This window comes from Henckelia pumila, chromosome 1 (genome assembly GCF_033568475.1).
Source record: "Henckelia pumila isolate YLH828 chromosome 1, ASM3356847v2, whole genome shotgun sequence".
Classification (NCBI taxonomy): Eukaryota; Viridiplantae; Streptophyta; class Magnoliopsida; order Lamiales; family Gesneriaceae; genus Henckelia; species Henckelia pumila.
In genome coordinates this window covers 100,986,363-101,008,288 of record NC_133120.1, presented here as the reverse complement: position 1 = coordinate 101,008,288, position 21,926 = coordinate 100,986,363, and the positions used below count along the sequence as shown (strand labels likewise).

Below are 21,926 nucleotides of genomic sequence, written 5' to 3'. Positions count from 1 at the left end.
TATATTATAGTTTGTTTGATTTGATTGATTAAATTTTAGATAAAATGATAAAATTACAATTTTGTCATTTTAATAATTAAGAAATATGAATAGTATTATTTATAAAGAGTAATATAATAATTTAAATTCAATGATTTGATTGATATAAAATAATTAATTAATGATTTGATTGATGTAAGATAAATAATTAGTAGATAGATAAATAATATGACAAAAAATGTAAAATTGAATAAAATAAATTATACATAGATTATTAATATGCATACCAAACAAATCCATTTATCTTTTTAATATTTATCATTTAAAAATTATAACATACCAAACAGAGAAGTAAACCAAACCCATCCCGTTATTGCAAGTGAGATATAATTATTTTTTTAGTGGAGCGCATATGCAAACGGCTGACATACCGAATCAAAATATTAAATTTTTGATATATGGTATCGAAATTTTTTTGATATACATACATTTTTTTAATATATCGATTTTTTTTTCGGTATCTATACAGTATCAATATGAATTTTTTTCATACCAAAATTTTGAAATTTCGTTATCGATATCGATATAAGTTTTTTCATACCAATATTTTTAGTACTGTATATCGAAAAACCACCCAACAACAAAATTAAGTAACAACCATTTATCTTTAAAGAAAAAAAAAGGTAACAACCATTTAATATTTATTTGGGTTTCTTTTTTTTTTTTATCGGAAGAAAAATCACGTAATTCCAAATACGGCGACGTATTGGTGGGTCCTATGCTCCCATTCCCCAAAACATTTTCCCCTGACTCTATCATCTTTCTTTCTCTGTCCTTTCTTTCCAGACTGACTTACACTCCGTCCTTTCAAACTTGAACACACTGAAGCAAAATTAATATACTATTTCTTTAGATCTGTCTCGAAACTCATCGAAGCCAGGCGTACGGTCCGGCGAGCATTGATCTCCGTTGCTGCATTTTCTCTCGTTTTTTTTGTGGAAGCGATTTGTGTAGTGTGAACTCTGTTTCCGTACGTGTTTGCGTGATTCCTTGCTTTGAATTTTTCTTTTCCCTGTCGAAAATGGTTTTCCTGGGAGATCTGAGCATGTAAAAGTTGTTTTTAGCAATTATTTGCAGCGAATGTGGTGAGTGTTGTTTGTGGAGTTGTGTGAACGTCGGGGTTTGCGACTTTGCGTGCCGTTGTTTGATGGAGTTGTATTCTTCGGTTAGGACGCTGTTTGTTGGATGTGAGGTTTGAAGTTATATGTTTCATGTTTAGAATAGTTTATTGTTTGCTACATTTTGAATTTATTGATTGCGGTGGAGCTCAAGTGATGTTTCATTAATGCTATGTTCCGTTAGTGGGTTCATTTCAGTTTCGGAGTATTATTAGATCCGTTAGTTGATTGTACGTAGTAGGGAATCGACCTCCTTGGTGTGGTATTGGTTATGGTTTTTTCATCAGATTTTGATTTTGGCATAAACTTCGTAAATTGAGTGTGCCTGTTGTTGCGCGTTGTCCTGAATTTTCAGAAAACAAATGTAAGTCGAAGGCCAATGTGCAGATACGAGGCTCTTCTTGGGTTGGCTTGTATCATTATCTGGCAGTTGCATTTTCTTATTGGCTGTGATTACTTTATGAGATATAAATTGAATTACACCTCGGGATGGTCTTCAAATTATGCTTTTCTTTCTTGCTTACAAAAGAAGAAATATCTGGTATTCGCAATTTGGAACTCTGAAGCTGATTTATTTTTTAATTTAACCAGCAATGGCTTTGCTTATATCTTGTATCTGAGAGGAATGATGAGTGGTTTGTGGAGAATAATGGTTGATGTTGGAGAATTTTCCTTTCTCAGGTTTGCTTTGAGCCATAGCAAAATGGCAGCAGTCGAAGCTGAAAATCCTCTTCATGGACAAATTACTTGTGGATCCTTACTACAACAATTGCAGGCAGTTTACTTTTTTGAATTTTATGGCACTAAAAACTTTATGCCCTATGGTTTCAGCTAATTGTTATGTGCCTGAAACTGTCCACTGCCTGATAGACATCTATATTTGTTGTAATGCAGCAAATTTGGGATGAAGTTGGTGAAGGGGATGAGGAGCGGGACCAGATGCTCCTTCAATTAGAGCAAGAGTGCTTGGATGTATATAAGAGAAAGGTGGACCATGCTGTGAAATCTAGGGCTAACCTTCTTCATACACTGGCTAATGCTAGAGTTGAACTCACCAACCTCTTGTCAGCACTTGGAGAGAAGACTTATATCGGAATTGTGAGTGGTTGCCATGGAATTATGTGGAAACAGACTTGAACATTATGAAGGGCTCTAGAGGTGATAATAATGCGAGTTATTACAATGATCCTGTTTCTTTTGCAGCCTGACAAGACATCGGGAACGATTAAAGAACAGCTTTCAGCCATAGATCCTGCGCTGAAAAAGCTTTGGAAACAGAAGGATGAAAGAGTAAAAGAGTTTTCTGATGTTCAATCTCAGATACAGAAAATATGTGCAGAAATCAATGGATCTGGCGAGCAGGTGGACAGTCCAGCAGTTGACGAATCTGATCTTTCGGTGAAGAAACTAGATGGATTTCAGGTCCAGCTCCAAGATCTTCAAAAAGAAAAGGTGAAGCCTTAAACTTTCCTTTAAATTAGCTAAGGGGTACTTTTTTGGCTGATTCAGCAATTAGAAAGTTTGTGGTTTTGTCCATTTGTTTCTTGCAGAGTGAGAGGTTGCACAAGGTTCTTGAATTCGTGAGCACCGTACATGATCTTTGTGCTGTTCTTGGCATGGACTTCTTTAGTACTGTCAATGAAGTCCACCCAAGCCTCAATGACTCCGGGGGCATGCAGTCAAAAAGCATAAGCAATGATACATTATCTAGATTGGCTAAGACTGTTTTAACACTGAAGGAAGATAAGAAGCAGAGGTTAAAGAAGGTATTCTGCTAGTTCGAAGCTGATTTTTCCAGATATACTGATACTGGTGTTGACCTTCTCAACTGTATGTGTTAATGAAACGCTCATTATTTTGTCAAGGAGACCATTCTTTCGCAATATTGTGCAAATCACATAAAATGGCTCCCTGAAAAGTTTTCATCCTCACACCCTAATGGTATCCATAGGACGTGTGTCCCTAGTTCTTAACCTTTTTGGTTACAAATTCAGAAAATGCTTGACTAAGTCCAACTCTTCACACCTGATATTGCGTTATTGATTCCCACTTTGAGAATTTTCTAAATGTTGGTAAATATTTGCTAGGGAGGAAGTTCTTGTAATTACAATTTGCTTCACGTGGGTGCTTGCTTTTTAATGAAGAGCTTTATTCTTGTGAGTGAGTTAAGTAGGCCAATTGACTTTGTCTGTGTCATGACTTGTGCTCACACTACAGCTTCAAGAACTGGCTACCCAGCTAATTGATCTTTGGAATTTGATGGATACACCTCAAGAAGAACGTAACCTGTTTGATCATGTTACTTGCAATATTTCAGTATCAGTGGATGAAGTTACTATTCCTGGGGCTCTTGCTTTGGATCTCATTGAACAGGCAACTTGAGTACTTCATTTTGTGGACATTATGCGTTAACAGTTACCATCATCATGTTATTTATTAATTTAGTAATTTATTTACTTTTCAAGGCTGAAGTGGAAGTTGAGAGACTTGATCAGCTAAAAGCTAGCAGAATGAAAGAAATTGCTTTCAAGAGGCAGGCCGAACTCGAGGATATTTTTACTAGTGCTCATATAGAGATTGATACGGAGGCGGCTAGAGAAAAAATATTGACACTCATTGATTCAGGGAAAGTTGAGCCTGTCGAGTTATTGGCTGACATGGATAATCAGATAGCAAAAGCAAAAGAAGAGGCAACGAGCAGGAAGGATATTTTGGAAAAGGTTGAGAAATGGATGTTGACTTGTGAAGAAGAAAGCTGGCTTGAAGATTACAATCGGGTAAAGCATTATTACCTCTCTATACATACTTACTGTTTTACTCTTCTTGCATGCATGGGGAGGTTGGAGAAGTTTCTTCGGCTAGTGACAGTGCACTTTTCTGACTCGTTTTAAAGATATCAAGTATGAACAAATAAATTTAGCTGCTACATTTCCATTTAGATGAGTGGTTAGGCACAGTGAGTTTGAGGTGGAAAAAAATTTATTCACATAATTTTATATGTTGCACTTAAATAAGTAACAGAATCTTATTTAAATCTGTTTTCCTGTCCTAACTCCTAATGAATACATCACCCATATACAGCTAGGTCTGTGTCTTCCACCATCAAACACCAATTAATGGTTGAAAATTCTTTTGCAAGCATCTCATGTAGCATCCATGTGCTATGGAAACTTTGATGTGACATTACCTCTTGTATAGCTTCTGATTACTATGTAGGGGTGACTATGCAATTGTTCTAATGTTCTAGCAATGTTTCATTGGTGAAACAGGATGACAACAGGTATAATGCAAGCAGAGGTGCACACTTAAATCTGAAGAGAGCAGAAAAGGCACGTATCTTGGTCAATAAGATTCCAGGTAAATTGCCTGTGTTACGAAGAAAAAATGCATAAGAAATCAGTCCTCACAAGGAGACTAACCCCTAGAGCAGGAAATCTAGTAACAGAATAAATTCCCTCTCTATAGCAAATGCTAGCCATTAACTCACAAAATTCCTCCTACCTCCCCCCACGCTCACTCCTATCTTTTTCAATTTTCCTCTCCATGTGCTTGTAACTGATTCTCCTCACTCCCTTGTGGGCTTTATGCCTTCATTACCACCCTTGAAGATCCGATCCATTACTACCGTGAGCCCACAAAAAACCTGTAACAGCATGCACTATGCAATATTCTGTTGCTATAACAAAGATTGGCCGCTGTTGGCACCGCTGAAAGGAAAATAACGTTCACGTATATGAGTTACATTATACTGGTTGAGCAAAGTGGAGAGGTATTTTTTAACAGTGGGCTGCTAAAAAAAGCTATACATCATCTTGGTGGGAGGGCATAAAAAAGTCCCATTATTCCTTGAATTCGTGGTTTAGTTTCATATCATATTCCACCATGTAGATGATTTCCGTCCATTTTTAGCTTTGCTGTTCTATGATTGCTTGTATTTATTACCTAAATGGACAAAAATGCTCCTTTGAAGAATGAAAAAGTTTTATGGAATGTAGAACATTTCTGGGTGCACAGAAATAAGCCGCTTATATCAAGAGATCAAAAGTGGACAGAAAATCTGAGTTTTTATACATTCGAGATCATGCAGAACTCAAGTTTGGAACGTTACAAGCTGCAAGAGGAAATTCATCTCAAGTAGTTAATTAATTAACTTTTGCAGTGAAAGTCATGTTTCTGATGAATTCATGAAAGGCTAGATATAAGCTGGTTAAATGTGGAATAGCGTGTGATACTTAGCAAATATATAACTCTTAGAACCCATCACTATTGAGTAATCTAGACTTCAGAAATATTGAATCGTCCCTTTTTCTTGAATTTTTAATTATTCTTTTGGGGGTAACTTCTACAAGCCTCGAATATTCATAATTATTGATTCAAGATTTAATTGTTTTGGTCGCGCAGCCCTTGTTGACGGCTTGGTTGCTAAAACTCGTGCATGGGAGAAAGATCGTGGCGTAACTTTCACCTATGATGGCGTTCCTCTCCTTGCCATGTTAGACGAGTATTCAATGCTTAGACAAGACAGAGAAGAGGAGAAAAAGAGGTTAAGGGTAAGTTTATTATCTGCATACTTCATCACCTCAACCTTGTTGCCATTATCGAACATCTGATTCATCTGTGGCAAACTTTAATTGACTTTCCATACAGGATCAGAAAAAGTTCAGCGAACAAGTGAGCAAAGAACAAGATACCGTCTTTGGTTCAACACCAAGCCCAGCTAGACAGATCAGTACCAAGAAAGTGGTTGGCCCACGAGCCAACGGTGGCCCCAACGGTTCAGCTGGCAGACGTCTTTCTCTCAACGTTCATCAGAACGGTTCACGATCTATAAACAGAGATGCAAAGAGAGACACGAGACCAGTAGCTCCTGTGAACTACGTAGCAATATCAAAAGATGATGCGGCAGCGTCCCATGTTTCTGGGACCGAACATACTCCCAGTACACCCTAAAAAAGTTAGAAGCAAAGATTTGTTGGATCATATATCTTTGTAACCTGTTTACCATTTAGAGATCCTGGATGTAGGTCGAATATGGTTGGGTAACGACGCGCGGATTGAATGATTTCTGAGTTGAGATTGTCTAAAGATGTTGTAATGTAGGAGTAATGCAGCCAGACATTTTCGACTCGTTTTGCTAGCCGATGCTTTACATCTTATTAGTTAGTGGCAATTATTACTACTAATATCTAATCAATCTGGTATAAAAATTAAATTGTCTGATAAAAAAAAATACCGATTGTAATTTGTGTATAGCCATCATTTCCTGAAATTTAATTTGTTCACTGTTTGTGTGGTGGTTTTCTGGCTATTTTCCAACTACTCGGAGGGGACTCAATATTATTTTCTAATGCAAAAGACTACAAGTTTCCACGCAAATTATATGGACCATACATCAAAGTTCTTTGCCAATATTCGAAGTATTTTTTTTTAAAATTTTCTTACGTAAAGCCAAATGTCATAGGTTTTCTAGACAATTTTCTAAAACTTATTTTCTTTTAGCCTGTCACGTGTGAATTGACGGTTACACATTCATATTTAAAATTATAAAATTATCTCATTATAAAATTATCTCAAATATATTAGTGAAAGAGGAAAAAAAGCTATTTTGGTTCTGTAACTTAGCCTGTTTTCTTTTTTAGTCCTTTAATTAGTCAAATTTCTATATTAGTCTTTTAACTTTATCTTTTTTTCTATTTTAATCCTTTAACTAGTCAAAGTTTTGTATTTGTAGTGACCCTTACCCGGATCACCTACTAACAGAACTTAGGCATGCAATTAACTTAATTAATCAGATATCAGAATAAAACTGCGGAAACCATAAACATTATACAATCCCAAGTAAAGGAATCTGTAATTTATCCAAATAATATACAACCAAATCGAATAGCTGTATCAACCTCAAAACAACAGAAATAAAACCTAGACGAAGCTCCAGCTGGTCAACCACTGACTAGCCCCTCTTGGATCCACCCGCCTCGTCCAATCGCAAACCTGCCCCATGGAATAGGGTGTCCAGAAACACAGAGTACGAGACGTGAGCATAAAACGCTCAGTACGAGAGTATGAGTATACATGCATGCAAAGTGAACTCCCTATAAACTCAAGGTCAAGGATCAGATAACAGAGACAGACCGGGCCCTGGTATGTAGCACGCTGTGCCGTCGGTTCAGGAGGTGGCTCCCATATCATAATACAAGTGGATATGCCGGACCCAAATCGATGAAAGTCCAACCACTAACAGGATAGGGAAAAACCCTACTAACAGACATCTCGAAGGAGATAGCTCAGTATGCAAATGAATGCAGCATAAATCAATGACATATAAACCATGCAGTCATATAATACATGCATACTCAGTCAGGATATCTCGAACAGTACTTTCGTACCTCAAAACAGTGCAAGCTCTACCAACTCTAGGTCCACGCCTATAGTCTGCTCTACACTGCCAAATGATACTACTATCATTAAAGTGCTCTAAAAGCCTTAACTAAGCTATTGCATACTCCTAAATATTTATAGAAAGCAAAAGCTATACCTTCGTCCGTCGTTAGCCCTTTAATGTCGATGCCTCCAGAACTTGGGCACAACTCTGCTACGACTATCGAACGCCTCGACGACTCCCGGGTCAAGCCTAGGAAGGCTAGAACAACTCGAATACGATTAGAGTAGAGAGGAAATCCGGAATTGGCAATTGAAAATGAATTCTCGGTCTTCTATTTATAGACAACGATCGGAGCTTCCGATCCTCGATCGGAACATCCGAACCTCGATCGGAACGTCCGATCCTGCCATCGGAGCTTCCGAAGATCCTGATCTGCCACGTGTCAAAATATCACTAGTTGACTTCGGATAGGGGTGATCGGAGCTTCCGATCCTGATCGGAGCTTCCGATCTTGCCACACGTCATGCCTGACGTAATACCATCGAAGCTTCCGATCCTGCCATCGGAGCTTCCGATCCTGTTCGGAACTTCCGAACTCACCTTCGGAGCTTCCGAACTCTATCCAAGTATTTATGATTAATTTCTTAATTACTGATTTTGGTTACGGGCTACTACAGTATTAGTCTTTTAACTTTATTTTTTTCTCTTTTAGTCCTTTAACTAGTTAAAATTCTGTACTAGTCCTCAAACTTTTAAATTTTGGCTATATTGGTTTATTTTTATTGGAATATCTATTTTTTGTCGAAAATTGATGAGTAGAAAATAAAATTCGATGATTTTCAATTTAAAAGATAATCATACTACTTGAAAATGTCACCTAATTTTATAAATTTTGATATGTTGATAGAAAAATATATGTTCATAATTTTTTTAAATAACAAACAAAATCAAAAGTAAAAAATCGTGGTGTTTAATTAGAAATTTTAATTATATCAACTTTTGGAATGATTTTTGTTTTTTTGTTTGAGAAAATAGTTTTTTTCACAATGCAAAAATAAAAAAAAGAATTAATATTTAGCTCTATTGATTTATTTTTGAATTATCTTTTGAATTAAAAAAAATAAATGTAAAAAAATATATGATTACGAGCATTATATCTATTTTTTCTCATGAAATATGAAAAATTAATCTTTAAACTTAAATGTAAATCTCTAATGATTAAATCTTCATTGCAATTTTGGTGAGATTTGATATTTTTTATGTGTAAATGTGGTCATTTTTGTAAAGTTTTTTTTTTTTTTTTAATTTGGGCTGGTGTTATTGATTGAGATAAAAAGATATAAAAAACATATTTATTAAATCGATTTTTGGTTTATTATTATTATTATTATTATTATTATTATTATTATTATTATTATTATTATTATTATTATTATTATATAGTTCAGTTTAATAATGTAAAATTTAAGTGGAATTTTTCAAGTGGGATCGTATCCTTTTAAATTAAAAAATCTAAAAAAAATTAAACATTTCATTAAAATCGAACCAAAATATCTAAAATTTAAAAATTAGAGGACTAATACAAAACTTTGACTAGTTAAATGACTAAAAAAGAAAAAAAATAAAGTTAGAGGTCTAATACAGAACTTTGACTAATTAAAGGATTAAAATGGAAAAAAGATAAAGTTAAAAGACTAATATAGAACTTTGACTAATTAAAGGACTAAAAAAAAAACAGGCTAAGTTACGGGACCGAAATGGCTTTTTTCCAAAAAAAAAAGATATTTTTATTAGGATAGCTTTATAATTTCAACAATAACATGTAATTGTGACATGTATATATAGCTTTCATTTTACATATAACATTATTATTCTTTTAATTGATCACTGTGTGTTGTTTTAAATCTTTTGATAGCCATCTCCGACCATGAAACACACACCAATCGATCTATTTATCGTAATTTCCTAGTATTAAACGACCTATTTCAGCAAACCACGAGGAGATTATTTTCATATATTTTATTGAACCATCGTTTTTTCCCCTGATCCTCCGAGAAAAATCCGTTTGAAATGAAATTTTCAACCATAACAATATAGAGGTCGGCTAGATTTTTAATATGGAAAATATTAGCAGAAATAATAATGTTAAGAAATTATTTAAGAAATATTTCCAAATATGGCCTGCCAACAAGTTAACCCCTCCGTAATGACCAATTTATTAATATATATATAATAACGCAAAATCGAGATGATGCCTACTTATCGGTTAAGCTAAAGGAAAGAAAATAGTCCAATTTAAATACACAAGCGACGTCGTATTATCAATCTGAATTCCGATGGCGAGCGACAACGAACCGGCGAAGCTTCTGCTGCCTTATCTACAGCGAGCCGATGAGTTGCAGAAACACGAACCACTCGTCGCTTACTACTGTAACTTCCTGTTTTGAACCCTAATTTTGTTTTATGATCAAGGTCTCGATTGGATGATCGTGCCTCCGAGTTCGTTAATTTGTTTGGTTGGATGTTATGTTATTGGTACAGGTCGGTTGTACGCCATGGAACGAGGTTTGAAGATTCCTCAGAGCGAGCGTACCAAGACTACCAACGCTCTCCTTGTTTCCCTCATGAAACAGCTGGAAAAGGTTCGCTTCTAGTTTGAGTAAATTTACTGGTTTCCGAATTATTATCTTGTAGTTTTTGGAGGTTGATTACTGCAGTGGCCATGGAAGACCTGGCGATCATTGGTGATGGATCGAAATGGAGATACAAAGTCTTTTTTTTTTTTTTTTTGTATGTGTTATAGGAACGAGAATTTCCATTCAGATTTCACCTGCTTGATTTATATCATTAAGTTGTTGTGACTTGGTTTTTCTCAGTTTGTTTCGTGCTAGATGATTGAAACTATGCCTTGAGGGATATATATGAATATGATAAACATCAATTCAGTGATGCTACCATTCGAGGATTTCATTCTTTGTTATCTTTCACATATGTTCTTGTGTAGGATAAGAAGTCTTTGACTCTGGGCCCTGATGATCAGCTACATGTGGAGGGATTCGGCTTGAATGTTTTTGCAAAGGCAGACAAGCAAGACAGAGCAAACCGAGCTGATTTGTATGACCTCCACTTATTTTTTAATTAGTGATATGTTTGTGTTATACTTTTGGACTTATCATTGAAATTGAATGAAAATTATTCTCATTTTCCTGCAGAGTTTTTTTTGTTTGTTTTGGTGTTTTTGTACCCAATCCTGAGTTGTTTGATGAGTTCAGGTTTAGCATCAACGCAAGGCTATACAATAATATATAAATGATGCATTAGGCGTCATTCATTTTGGGGTAACAGAATATTTTGGGTTCATGGTTATATTTCAAAATAAATGTTTGTTTGTGAAAAACTAGAAAATGGTGTGCAGTTGCATTTTGCACTTCATCAGTTTGTGTTGGTTGGGATCTTTAATCGTAGTTTAATCACTAGAAATATCTCATGTGATTATGATGAATGCATGTGTGTCTAACTGCTAAGTGCTCTAATGTGTTATGCTTGTAACTGGCTCACAGAAGTACCAAGACAAGACATTACAATGCCGTCAAAATATTAGTTCATTAGTAGTTTACCTAAGTTTATTTTTGGGTTTTTTGAACTATTATCTATTGATGCAATTGATTTGGAAGTTATTTGATATTTCCTTTCCTTCTTAGTTGCTAACTATCCTCCATTTGTTGCAGGAATACGGCAAAAACTTTCTATGCTGCAAGCATTTTCTTTGAAATCCTGAACCAATTTGGTGAACCTCAGCCCGATGTAAGTTTCCCACGGCATTTCTGAATCTACATCATAAGTTATTGACAAGCATTGGGTTTCAGACACTTTATCGTGTAGATTTCTTCTACTGTATGTTTTTCATTTTTCTTCCCCTGTTTTCTTGTGTTTCCCCCCTCCTGCAGCTTGAGCAGAAACAGAAGTATGCAGCATGGAAAGCGGCAGATATAAGGAAGGCTATAAAAGAAGGGAAGAAGCCTCTGCCAGGCCCTCCTGGTGGAGATAGCGATCTATCGGTACCATCTGGTGCATCCAGCAGTGAATACGTATGTGATTTTTTATATTGTCTCAATTGTGACCCATTTTTTCTTGACATATATCACAAAATGCACATATTTTTCGGCTTTTGTCAATGCTAAAGGTACTGCCTGCCAATTTTTACTATAATTTCTTTTTTGTGTTCCAGCAATATTCTTTTGCGTTTTTGTTTTCCGATCAGATTGTCAGTCATTTCCCAAACTATAGCAATTATATGCTCCATATCAATCTGGTTTGATTTTATAATTTTTTTGAGCTCTGTTATGGCGCAGGATCTTGAATTAAACAGGAGTGATTCCGCCATCAGATTTGACCCAACCAGAAGAGATCACAGTACAAGCATTGCGCCAGATTCTGATCCATCGCCTCACCAACACCATCAAGTTAATTTTGATAATTCTCCTCATATCTCACCACAACCTTCTAATGTTGCAAATCAACCACCTCCGAACATACCACCACCACCACCACCACCACCACCACCTCATTATCCCACTGACACTTACCCATCAGAGAATTTTCATCAACCTCCTTCAAACAACGGTCCTGATCATTCTATTTATTCTCAAACATATCAGCATCAACCATATCAACAAGAACCACCACCTCACCCGCCACAACACTACCCTTCACAAGATGTCCCCTCATATTCTTGTCCAAATTTCCAGTCATACCCAAGTTTTGCGGACAGCAGCCTTCCTACTGCTCCATCTCATATCCCCTCTTATTATCAAGGTCCTGATACGACCTATACCAATTCGCCTCCACCTTCCAGCACAACAAACTATCAGTCAAATGCTCAATACAATTTGAGTGGGAGAAATGGTAGTATTTCAGAAATTTCACCAGCTACTACGCAGAAATATCAATATGACAGCAATTACCAGCCTCCACCTGAGAAAATTGCTGAGGCACACAAAGCGGCAAGGTTTGCAGTTGGGGCATTGGCATTTGATGACGTCGTTACTGCCGTTGAACACCTAAAGAAATCCCTTGAGTTATTGACAAATCCACAATCTGGACACTGAATCCTGTTGTCACATTTTATGATATGGTACTGATGTTTGCTTGTTCTGCTTGTGAACTGGGTGCCCGGCATTGAACTTATATTCGAAAATTGCATATTCACTTGCGAAATTATTGAGTAGCCTGTTTGGTTGCACGATAGTGTAGAGTAGTTTTGTCACGACGTACTTTCATCTGCTTCAGAATCGACTGGTTTAAGCGATTTTGAAAAATGGAAATCCGTTTGATGATCTGTTTTTAGAAGCCAATAGAATATGTGATTTGATTTTTAAATCGTACAAAAACAAAACAATGTCCCAAATCATCAAGCTAACATATTTTATCCCAAGGCTTAAACATTTTATCAACCTTTCATTCATAACATGAACACATTTCATATCGAGTCTACACATTTACATCGAGCCATATTACAAAGGGAACACATACACTACCAACTACACATATACAAGGCTTGTGCGAACCAGCTAAAGATTTATGTTACACGAGCATCACATTCATGCAAATAATTTTCAATCGATCCTAGGAGAGAACATCCCTTGAACTGGTGCTCTCCCACTCTCACGCGAATGACTCTTTTAATGCAACATGTCTGGTTCTCTAAAGCAGCAACTAAACAAAATCCAACTGCTTCACAGATCCTAAATCACTGTATATTGCAAGCCAGGAGTCTCTGCAGAAAATTTGAGCATATTGAAGCTCGTAACCATGGAAAGTCGGTAGCTGATATCCCTTGTCGAGCTTTACATTTACATAAGGTAAGATTAATGTATCCATCATGGTGGATACAAAAGTCTGCAAACAAACAAAAAGGTCCTACGATTAAATACAAGGGAAGAGTATTTGTTAACAGTTGCCAGCCACATCATCATAAATAAAAGAAGAAAACGTGCCCACAAGGGCATAAGCGAGTTGGTAAGGCTGAGGTGACATGGGAAGAGATTCCCCAGCGTTGCTGGTTCGATCCTCGTGTGAAGCATATTCCCTGCTGAAATATTGTGGGGGTATGCTCCGAGAAACCCCCGCATTCGGGGTCAACCTTTTTTTTATTAAAGAAGAAAATGTCCCTTGAAGTGGCAGTAAACTCATGTAATAAATAACCAATTGGTTCTTATCCAGTTGTGGTTTTTTTTTTCGTTTCTTGGTGCTTATGGAAATCGGGTAATACATTATCCGCGGCATGGTAATGGCATTAACAGCACAATAGGGACACAAAGGTGAGATATAATGCATCATTTTGCTACTAAACATTTGATGATAATGAAATCAATCAGATGAATAAGAATATGTTAACACTACCTGGATCAAATGCATGTGCAAGTCACCAATTTTGCTCCACTTGAGAGACATGGTTAAGTTATTTAATGTTATGCTACCACCCACAGAGTTTCTCGAAATTTCTGCATATACAGAAGCGTTGATAACCTGCACCGAACAGAGCTTCATACTTTCAATCACGGATATAGAAAGGTATTAAATGAGAAGCGAGAAAATTTTACAATTTCTCAAAATGTATGTGCACAAATAGATGATCACCTAGCAGAATGTTACCAGTCGGTAGGCATTCAGAATGAATCTTTGAAGTCAATTGTGCACCCTTGCCTATTAACCATATTTAGCCACATCACTGAAGGCTAAAACTTTCATTTCTTCCTTCGGAAAATTGCACACAAACAGTCCATTGAAATACAAATTTCTAATAAAGACATGCACCAAGGACCATGAAATAATTTGGAGTTCAAAACTGCATCACACTGCATGCCAATGCACTTACTAACTGGATTCAAATTCTCTATTAATAGCTCAAACTAGGAAACAAATTACCAGCAGAAACCAACTGAAGGAAGAAAACATCAAATAATCAAGAACAAAGAAATACATAGAACTGAAGACGACGCAGTAGTTTGAATATGCTTACCACTGAAATACATGCAACTGGTATCACTTCATCTGCATCCAAGACATTAATCACCACATCTAAGCGAAGTAATGCCTTAAGCTGCTGCTTTTCCATTTTAAGGATAGGAGGAGAAGATACTGAAAGATTCAAACAGATGTCATCATTTGGGTACATCTTGTACAACTGGGGAACAATAAATCTCCACCCAGCTGTGTTCAAGAAAGATTGATTTGGTGCTTTATCAACAACCCAGTGCATCTTGTTAGCCTGATACAAAAACCAATTGTTAATTGGGTAAAAGAAGAGACAAGTCACATCATTCAATTTTATCAGCACAAGTGCACAACCAGCCAATTAATGCTAGATAAAACAAATATGCGAAACCAATTATTTTTATGTTATGCTGTTTTAAAATGACAAATGAAAACTATGGGTTTCAAATCCAAGGCTATTCAAACATAAACTAAAAACTTACATAAAAGAAAACAGATGATGCTGAGTTCAGAACATCTTCATGCAATGAGATTCTAACCATCTTATCCACCGTCTTGAACAATAAAGTAGATTGTGATGATCTATGATATTCGCTGGTTAATTCTTCTTTATCCTTTGGAGAGAATAAACCGTTGATTTTAAGGTCAAGTGACGAGTCAGCCAGTTCAGGGTCATCAACAAAAGTAACATTCAAAGTGGCAATATGAGCTACCGGTACTTCTTTAGGAAGTGAATGCAATATGGAATTAATGTTTACAATTCCATCTTTTAGTTTCTTAGAAATGGCATTCTCAATGGAAGAGCTAATTTTACCCTCAAAAGCATCTACCAACCTGGAAAACAAAAAAAGGAAAAGGGTTCTAAAGAAATAGAAGTAACAGTATATAAAATTTAGACTGCTGAAATTTGTTAGATATCCAGTATATGTGATGGAATAAGACTATAAGAGAATATGCCATCAATCCTCAGAGAGCAAAAGATCATTAATAAAATTACCCTTGATAAAGCCATGAAGCTCCTCCATCCAACTTTATGGAAATATCATCCACATTACAACCATAATCCAAAACATCCAGATTTAGAGATCCTTGTACGGTAGTCAGGCTGAGGGTAAGGCCGATGTCCATGCCTTCAACCTTAGATGGGCCAAAATTCATCAATTTCAGTGAAGAGATCAACAGTCATCGTTACATGATTTACAAGACAATAGAATATGCTAACAAACAATTTGTGCAAAAAAAAAAAGGTCTTAACATTTTCCAATTCACATAACAAAGTGGTCAACTATAACTAGGTAGAGATAATAATTTTCTGAGTTATAAACCTAGAATGTAAACTTTCATATCAAGTTATCAACATCACTTGTATTCATAATGGGAATAGAAAACTGAGTCAGTGAGAAAGTAACACTAGCATGTTTGCCAACAGATTAAGAAGCGGACGAAGCAGAACATGAATCAAAACAATATGGTGTGCCAGGAAGTAGTATTCAAACCAGGGGATTCGTTTTGGCTACACATGAGGAAGGAACTGTGTGTATCCCAAAGATGATCTAGATTAAAGCAAGAGATGGACCTCTTCAAGCAATTTTTTATTACGAAATTATTAGGTATTGGATCCCATAATTCTACAAGTTATTTTACCTCATAAGATAAGTGGTCCTATAGCATGCAAGGAATTGCATTTTGCTATTTTTGTTATGTAACTATTTGCTATTTAATACTGTAATGATCTCGTGCAAAACTTTTTTTCCTCTAAGTTTCTTTGTTAAGCCAAAAACTATTATTTCATAACCATTTCAGCATAAAAGTAGTTTTCAAATTATTTTGCTGCTGATTTTCTTTTTTGCTTTGTTAACATTTCTGATATTTTGAAAATAAAACTAATATGCCTTTCACTTCTGAAATGTTCAAACACAACTGTACAAAGCCAACATATTTGCCCATTCTTATTTTGTATTTTCCTAATTAGCATGTTTAACTTATTGCACAACCAATTTCCATAATAGCATCATTTGAAATGACAGAGCTTTCACTCGACTTTTAGGATTAATTTGCATTTCTTCAGAAAGTCTGATGGTCAAATATATTTCGAGTAATGAAGGAGGCAGTGGAACACTTAAAAAATTCGAGTAGATAGCCTGAAGTAAGAGCATAAATTCAATAGAAGGAGGATCAAATTAAAGAAAGTCACTTTTACCAAAGAAAATACCTGAACTTTCGCAGTTCCCTCATCAGAAACGCTAATCGGAAGTAACCATGTCTTGTAGGAATAGCTCCAATCCATACTCAAATTTGCAGTGGCCCAAGAAACAGCTATAACAATCCCGGAATCTCCAGTTTGCACAGTAGACGAAATCACATCGATTGTTTCGATAGTAATACTGGAAAGAGCCATATGAACTTTACCCACAACTGGGATTTTCGCGGATTTCTCGATATCGGGCAGCTCGAGTGGAACTAGCGAGGACTCCGCCTTCTTTATCAATAAATCCTTAAAAAAAGCAAGACCCTTGTTGGATAATCTCACTTCGATGTGGCCTTCTTCGGCTGATTGAGTACGGATGCAGGAAGAGGTGAGAATCAAGAACAGCAGAAAAGGTACAGCTGAGCGAACCATTTGGAATTATCACAAGAAAGAAGTGGGGATTCGATGGAGGGGAATGAATTGATTGCGGGCGAGTCGGTGAAGCTGGTACGAGATAGCAGATGGCATTGCTAACTGCAGATCGTTGAATTTACACAGTATATTCTTGGAATTTGTATTTTACACGACATGCTATATTTAAGGAGCGTTTGCAATAGATTGTTTAATTTATAGATTATAAAAAGTTAAGAAAAATCAAAAGTTGGTAGTGTTTGGAAACAAATGTGAAAATTTAAAAATCAAAGTTGGGTAATGTTTAATAAATAAGTGATTAGAGTGATTTTAACAATGATCTTCTTATTAGAATTACTTTTGGAATCATAATCATCACATAACTAGCTTTTAGATTTCTATTAAGTTAAGCATAAGCTAACACATAATCTAGATTTAAGAAACACACAAAAATGATTTTTTTTAAGTCAAAAGCTAACAATAATTTTTTTTTAGTAATTGCAAACAATTTCTTAGTTAATTTGTTTTGTTTTGTTTTGTTTTTTTAATTTAAACAAATTCATTACTAGACAAAAAAAATTATATCAAAAGTAAGGGAAGGCGATAATTCGATATTCACAACCAAATATAAAACGAGTCGTTCTTGCTAAAGAATGAGGCGGCTGATTGGTTGATCTACGGATAAAAACAAATGAGCATGAAAGTAGTTCCGGAGCTTGGAACCCACAATCCTCTAAAATAAAACTCAAACTAGAAGCATATCAAAAGAAAACCGTCTGGAAGACATCAACAACAAAAAGTAAATCGAACTCAACTATGATATTCGAGAAATTTAGATCTTTTTACCAACAAAGCACCTCCCGAACACTCAAAGCTTATGCCAAGATCGAATTGAAAGTACCTGGGAGACTCTAATAAATAGCAGCCACAAGAAGTCCAAGAGAATCACGAACTAAAAACCAAAAGCCTAAGCGAGGAGGGTTATTGAAAATGGCAGCATCTACATTACACGGACATGGTTTATATTTTAGAAAATTTTCATGGATTTCATGTTTTTGAAATTACAAAATTATTTTAATATTAAAAAAATCATGTGTAATTTTGTGTAATTTTTATTATACATATAACACAACCTTTTATTTTAATGTCGAACATAAACAAACCAAATAGATGAAAAATTGGTGAAATTTTCAAAACAAAATTTACTTTTACAAAAATCAAGCATATTTTATTCGATCTAGAGGAGGACTACTTTATTTTTTTGTTTTTTTTTTTTTCATTTTAGTGGCAAAGAAAATACGGGGAAATGAATTAAATGGTGCATGTTTGGCTGAATAGCAATAAAAACCATTTGATATACATATATTTATTAGTTATCATGACATTGACTGATAACTTATTATCATTGTTATTATTTTATTTTAAGGAACTGGTAACTTATTTTAAATTTTTAAGTGTACGTGGAGCTATTTTAATATGTCAATTTATGTCACATATAAATTGTATTGCTGGATTTCGCAAATCCAGCACGCTATGGAACCATGTCATATCTTGCAAGTAAATACTTGCATTTTTATATAATCTATATCTATATATATATAATAACTGAGTTTTTGATATTTTTGGCAAAATCCCGCCAAAATCATATTGTTAAAAACGGAAATCAAACATTCCATAATTAAATCACAATATTCATTTAATTAAAAATTACAAAATCTTTGCATCTTTTTATATACATATATATATACATTAATAATTCCATAATCTTTGCATCTTTTTATATACATATATTTTTTTATATACATACATGTATATTTACAATATTTATTTTTAAAAATATTTTTGAAAATCATGAATTATTTAAAACAAATTCCAAAGATTCGAAAATTTTTTAATATAAATGTAAACATAAATATATATATAAACATATAAACATCATTTCGTAAATTATATATTATTTTTTAATTACGTATGAATATTTACATATATTTATATACAAATATATAATTTCGTAGTCTTTATGTATATTTTCGTAATCTTTGTGTATATATATATATATAATTTTGTAAATAAAAACCATACAAAATCATGAAATATGTCTCAGTCCGTAATTAATTAAATACTATAAAATCTAAAAAATAAAAAATATATAAACATTTCCGATCTTGATTACGAAATTAAATCACAATATTAATATACATTCCATAATATTTGCATCTATTTATATATATATATATATATATATATATATATATATCCAATTAAAATTACACAACATTATTTACATTATTATCTGATTTCAGCATTCCTTTGATAATATTTGTTTTCAAAAAAAATTTAAAAATCGTAAATAAACATTTAAAATAAAACCCAACCTAAAATTCGAAAAATAAAAATTTGCAGAACAAAACCGAAAAAAAAGATTGATTTAAAAAAATCACACTTCTACAAATTATTAAATCAGTTATTTTATATTTGGCATATTTTGATTAGGCAGGAATCTTTACAAAACATTCAAATTCCAAACTTAATCACAATATTATGTAATTAAAAATTAAATAATATTTGCATTTTTAATTCCGTATAAAAAATCATACAAAATAACAACCGTAATTAAAACTATACAAAATCACTATTGACTTCTCGGTCCATTCTTAAATACAATAAAATCTTAAAAATAACAAAAATATAAAATATTTCCGATTTTGATTACGGAATTAAATCACAATATTTATATAATTAAACATTAAGTAATATTGGCATATATTTATATATATATATATATATATATATATCCAATTAAAATTACACAATATTATTTATATTATTCCCTGATTTCAGCATTCCTTTGATAATATTTGCTTCAAAAAAAATTTAAAAATCACAAATAAACATTTAAAATAAAATTCAATCTAAGATTCGAAAATGGAATTTTTCAGAACAAAAACGGAAAAAGATGGTTTTAAAAAATCATACTTTTAAAAATTATTAAATCAATTATTTTATATTTGGAATATTTTGATTAGTTTGGGTTTTACAAAAAAATCAAATTCCAAACTTAATCACAATATTCATGTAATTAAAAACTATACAAAATCACTACCGTAATTAAAAACTATACAAAATCACTACCGTAATTAAAATTATAAAAAATCACTATTGACTTTTTGGCCCGTTCTTAAATACTACAAAATCAAAAAAATAACAAAAATATAGAATATTCCATAATATTTTCATCTATTTATATAATTAAACATTCCATAATTTTTCATATATATATATATATCTAATTAAATTAAAATTACAGAATATTATTTAAATTATTCTAAACATTAAAAAAAAGATTGACTTAAAAAAATCATACTTCTACAAATTATTAAATCAGTTATTTTATATTTGGCATATTTTGATTAGGGTTGAATCTTTACAAAACATTCAAATTCCAAACCTAATCACAATATTATGTAATTAAAAATTAAATAATATTTTTATTTTTAATTCCGTATAAAAAACATATAAAAATATAAAAACAGTAATTAAAACTATACAAAATCACTATCTATAATTCCGTAATTAAAAGCATACAAAATCACTACCGTTATTAAAACTATACAATCACTACTAACTTCTCGGCTCATTCTTAAATACAACAAAATCTAAAAATTATCAAAAATATAGAACATTTCCAATATTGAATTGAGCACAATTATTGTATAAATATAATTATATTTTCAACTTCAATCAAAAAATCACAACATAGTTTCCACTCGATACTCACCAAATGTCACCGTTGTTCAAAGTTATTCGTGAAATAAATCTTTCAGATTGGTATTGGGCACTGAAATTACGATTAATACGTTATTTATGATCTACCTTCATATAAAAGCAAGGAAGATCCTAGCTACAATGAAATGTATATTCCAAAATGTTGAGGTACATAAAATATTTGCGATTTAAATTTATCATCAATCTAACTTCGATTTGTTATGTTTTTTCTCGCTTCCAGGGAACACGCATACATGCAACCATAAAATATGATGTCATTGACAAATTGAGGCCAATACTCAAAGAAATACGTTTTTATGTCATCAAAGACATGATCGTTGCACAAAATAAAATGAAAATCAAAACCACCTCGAGCATATACAAAATTAATCTCATCAACAAAACAAATGTATGCGAAATAAAAGATCATAATTTTCCGTCAAAGATATTTGAATTCAAGAACTTCAAAGATTTGACAAGCACAGAAATCATCGATGAAAATAAAATTTTTGGTATGTTTAATTTTTGAAGTTTCGTGAATTTAAATGATGTTAGCATTTTATTATTAAATATTAATGTGTTTATTGATCATTGTGTGTTTTTTTATATGTGATTGTTGTAATGATTTCAAGTGACAACCCTAAAACAGAGAAATCAATGGACGTCCTACAAAGATAATTGATTTTTCCATTGAAGATTTAGTGTAAAAGTATTTATAATCTAACATTTTTTTGGACATAAGAAATTTTAATGTAGATATATTCTATGTATATTTATAATTTTTTAGGCACAACAAGTTACCATGCACTTTGCTGGAAAGTTTCGTAGATGAAATGATGATGTTTTTTAATACAATTGGTGATGAGTCGGTGATTGTGGTTCTTCAAATGTATCGTGCAAGAAGATATAAAGGTGAATTAAGTAGGTGTTTCAAATACATTTTATGTCAACAAATTGATGTTAAAAGGTGAATACGCGAAATTCTGGAATTTTTAAACAGGTAATATTACTCTTATATTACTTCATT

At 33.4% G+C, this 21,926-nt stretch overlaps 3 protein-coding genes across 5 annotated transcripts; 2 read left to right on the top strand and 1 right to left on the bottom strand.

Moving 5' to 3' along the window:
• Positions 1 to 801: 801 nt before the first annotated feature.
• LOC140883862 (65-kDa microtubule-associated protein 1-like) lies at positions 802 to 6,284 on the top strand. Its single transcript, XM_073290465.1, has 10 exons — positions 802 to 1,009; positions 1,839 to 1,932; positions 2,052 to 2,255; positions 2,361 to 2,609; positions 2,708 to 2,923; positions 3,375 to 3,530; positions 3,623 to 3,934; positions 4,427 to 4,514; positions 5,559 to 5,707; positions 5,805 to 6,284. Exons 2-10 carry the CDS (start codon positions 1,861 to 1,863, stop codon positions 6,105 to 6,107), a joined length of 1,749 nt encoding a protein of 582 aa, XP_073146566.1. The 5' UTR covers positions 802 to 1,009; positions 1,839 to 1,860; the 3' UTR covers positions 6,108 to 6,284.
• Positions 6,285 to 9,784: 3,500 nt separating this feature from the next.
• LOC140880780 (protein HOMOLOG OF MAMMALIAN LYST-INTERACTING PROTEIN 5) lies at positions 9,785 to 12,791 on the top strand. Its single transcript, XM_073285540.1, has 6 exons — positions 9,785 to 9,969; positions 10,081 to 10,181; positions 10,544 to 10,653; positions 11,268 to 11,343; positions 11,487 to 11,627; positions 11,892 to 12,791. The coding sequence occupies exons 1-6, from the start codon at positions 9,876 to 9,878 to the stop codon at positions 12,645 to 12,647; spliced, it is 1,278 nt and encodes a 425-aa protein (XP_073141641.1). The 5' UTR covers positions 9,785 to 9,875; the 3' UTR covers positions 12,648 to 12,791.
• A 147-nt stretch (positions 12,792 to 12,938) lies between these two features.
• On the bottom strand, positions 12,939 to 18,092 carry LOC140880766 (putative BPI/LBP family protein At1g04970). Of its 3 annotated transcripts, XM_073285518.1 has the most exons (7): positions 18,036 to 18,053; positions 16,748 to 17,257; positions 15,533 to 15,672; positions 15,018 to 15,369; positions 14,561 to 14,809; positions 13,942 to 14,067; positions 12,939 to 13,437 (listed from the first exon to the last, which is right to left on the bottom strand). In XM_073285518.1, exons 2-7 carry the CDS (start codon positions 17,153 to 17,155, stop codon positions 13,255 to 13,257), a joined length of 1,458 nt encoding a protein of 485 aa, XP_073141619.1. In that variant the 5' UTR covers positions 17,156 to 17,257; positions 18,036 to 18,053; the 3' UTR covers positions 12,939 to 13,254. The 3 variants fall into 3 exon arrangements, with proteins under 3 accessions (XP_073141619.1, XP_073141610.1, XP_073141627.1); XM_073285509.1 differs by having other exon boundaries at positions 16,748 to 18,089; XM_073285526.1 differs by lacking the exon at positions 12,939 to 13,437 and adding an exon at positions 14,179 to 14,244 and having other exon boundaries at positions 14,002 to 14,067; positions 16,748 to 18,092.
• Between the last annotated feature and the right edge of the window lie 3,834 nt (positions 18,093 to 21,926).

What these genes read in the sequence shown, in the direction of transcription:
- LOC140883862 (XM_073290465.1), top strand. Translation starts at nt 1,861, where the DNA reads ATGGCAGCAGTCGAAGCTGAAAATCCTCTTCATGGACAAATTACTTGT. An exon ending in AGAAGCAGAGGTTAAAGAAG is followed by an intron (nt 2,924 to 3,374) that starts GTATTCTGCTAG and finishes CTCACACTACAG; the next exon opens with CTTCAAGAACTGGCTACCCA. An exon ending in AGGAGAAAAAGAGGTTAAGG is followed by an intron (nt 5,708 to 5,804) that starts GTAAGTTTATTA and finishes CTTTCCATACAG; the next exon opens with GATCAGAAAAAGTTCAGCGA.
- LOC140880780 (XM_073285540.1), top strand. Translation starts at nt 9,876, where the DNA reads ATGGCGAGCGACAACGAACCGGCGAAGCTTCTGCTGCCTTATCTACAG. An exon ending in ACCACTCGTCGCTTACTACT is followed by an intron (nt 9,970 to 10,080) that starts GTAACTTCCTGT and finishes TTATTGGTACAG; the next exon opens with GTCGGTTGTACGCCATGGAA. An exon ending in AGAGCAAACCGAGCTGATTT is followed by an intron (nt 10,654 to 11,267) that starts GTATGACCTCCA and finishes CATTTGTTGCAG; the next exon opens with GAATACGGCAAAAACTTTCT.
- LOC140880766 (XM_073285509.1), bottom strand. Translation starts at nt 17,155, where the DNA reads ATGGTTCGCTCAGCTGTACCTTTTCTGCTGTTCTTGATTCTCACCTCT. An exon ending in CATCATCTGTTTTCTTTTAT is followed by an intron (nt 14,810 to 15,017) that starts GTAAGTTTTTAG and finishes TTTTTGTATCAG; the next exon opens with GCTAACAAGATGCACTGGGT. An exon ending in TGCACATGCATTTGATCCAG is followed by an intron (nt 13,438 to 13,941) that starts GTAGTGTTAACA and finishes GTTTGTTTGCAG; the next exon opens with ACTTTTGTATCCACCATGAT.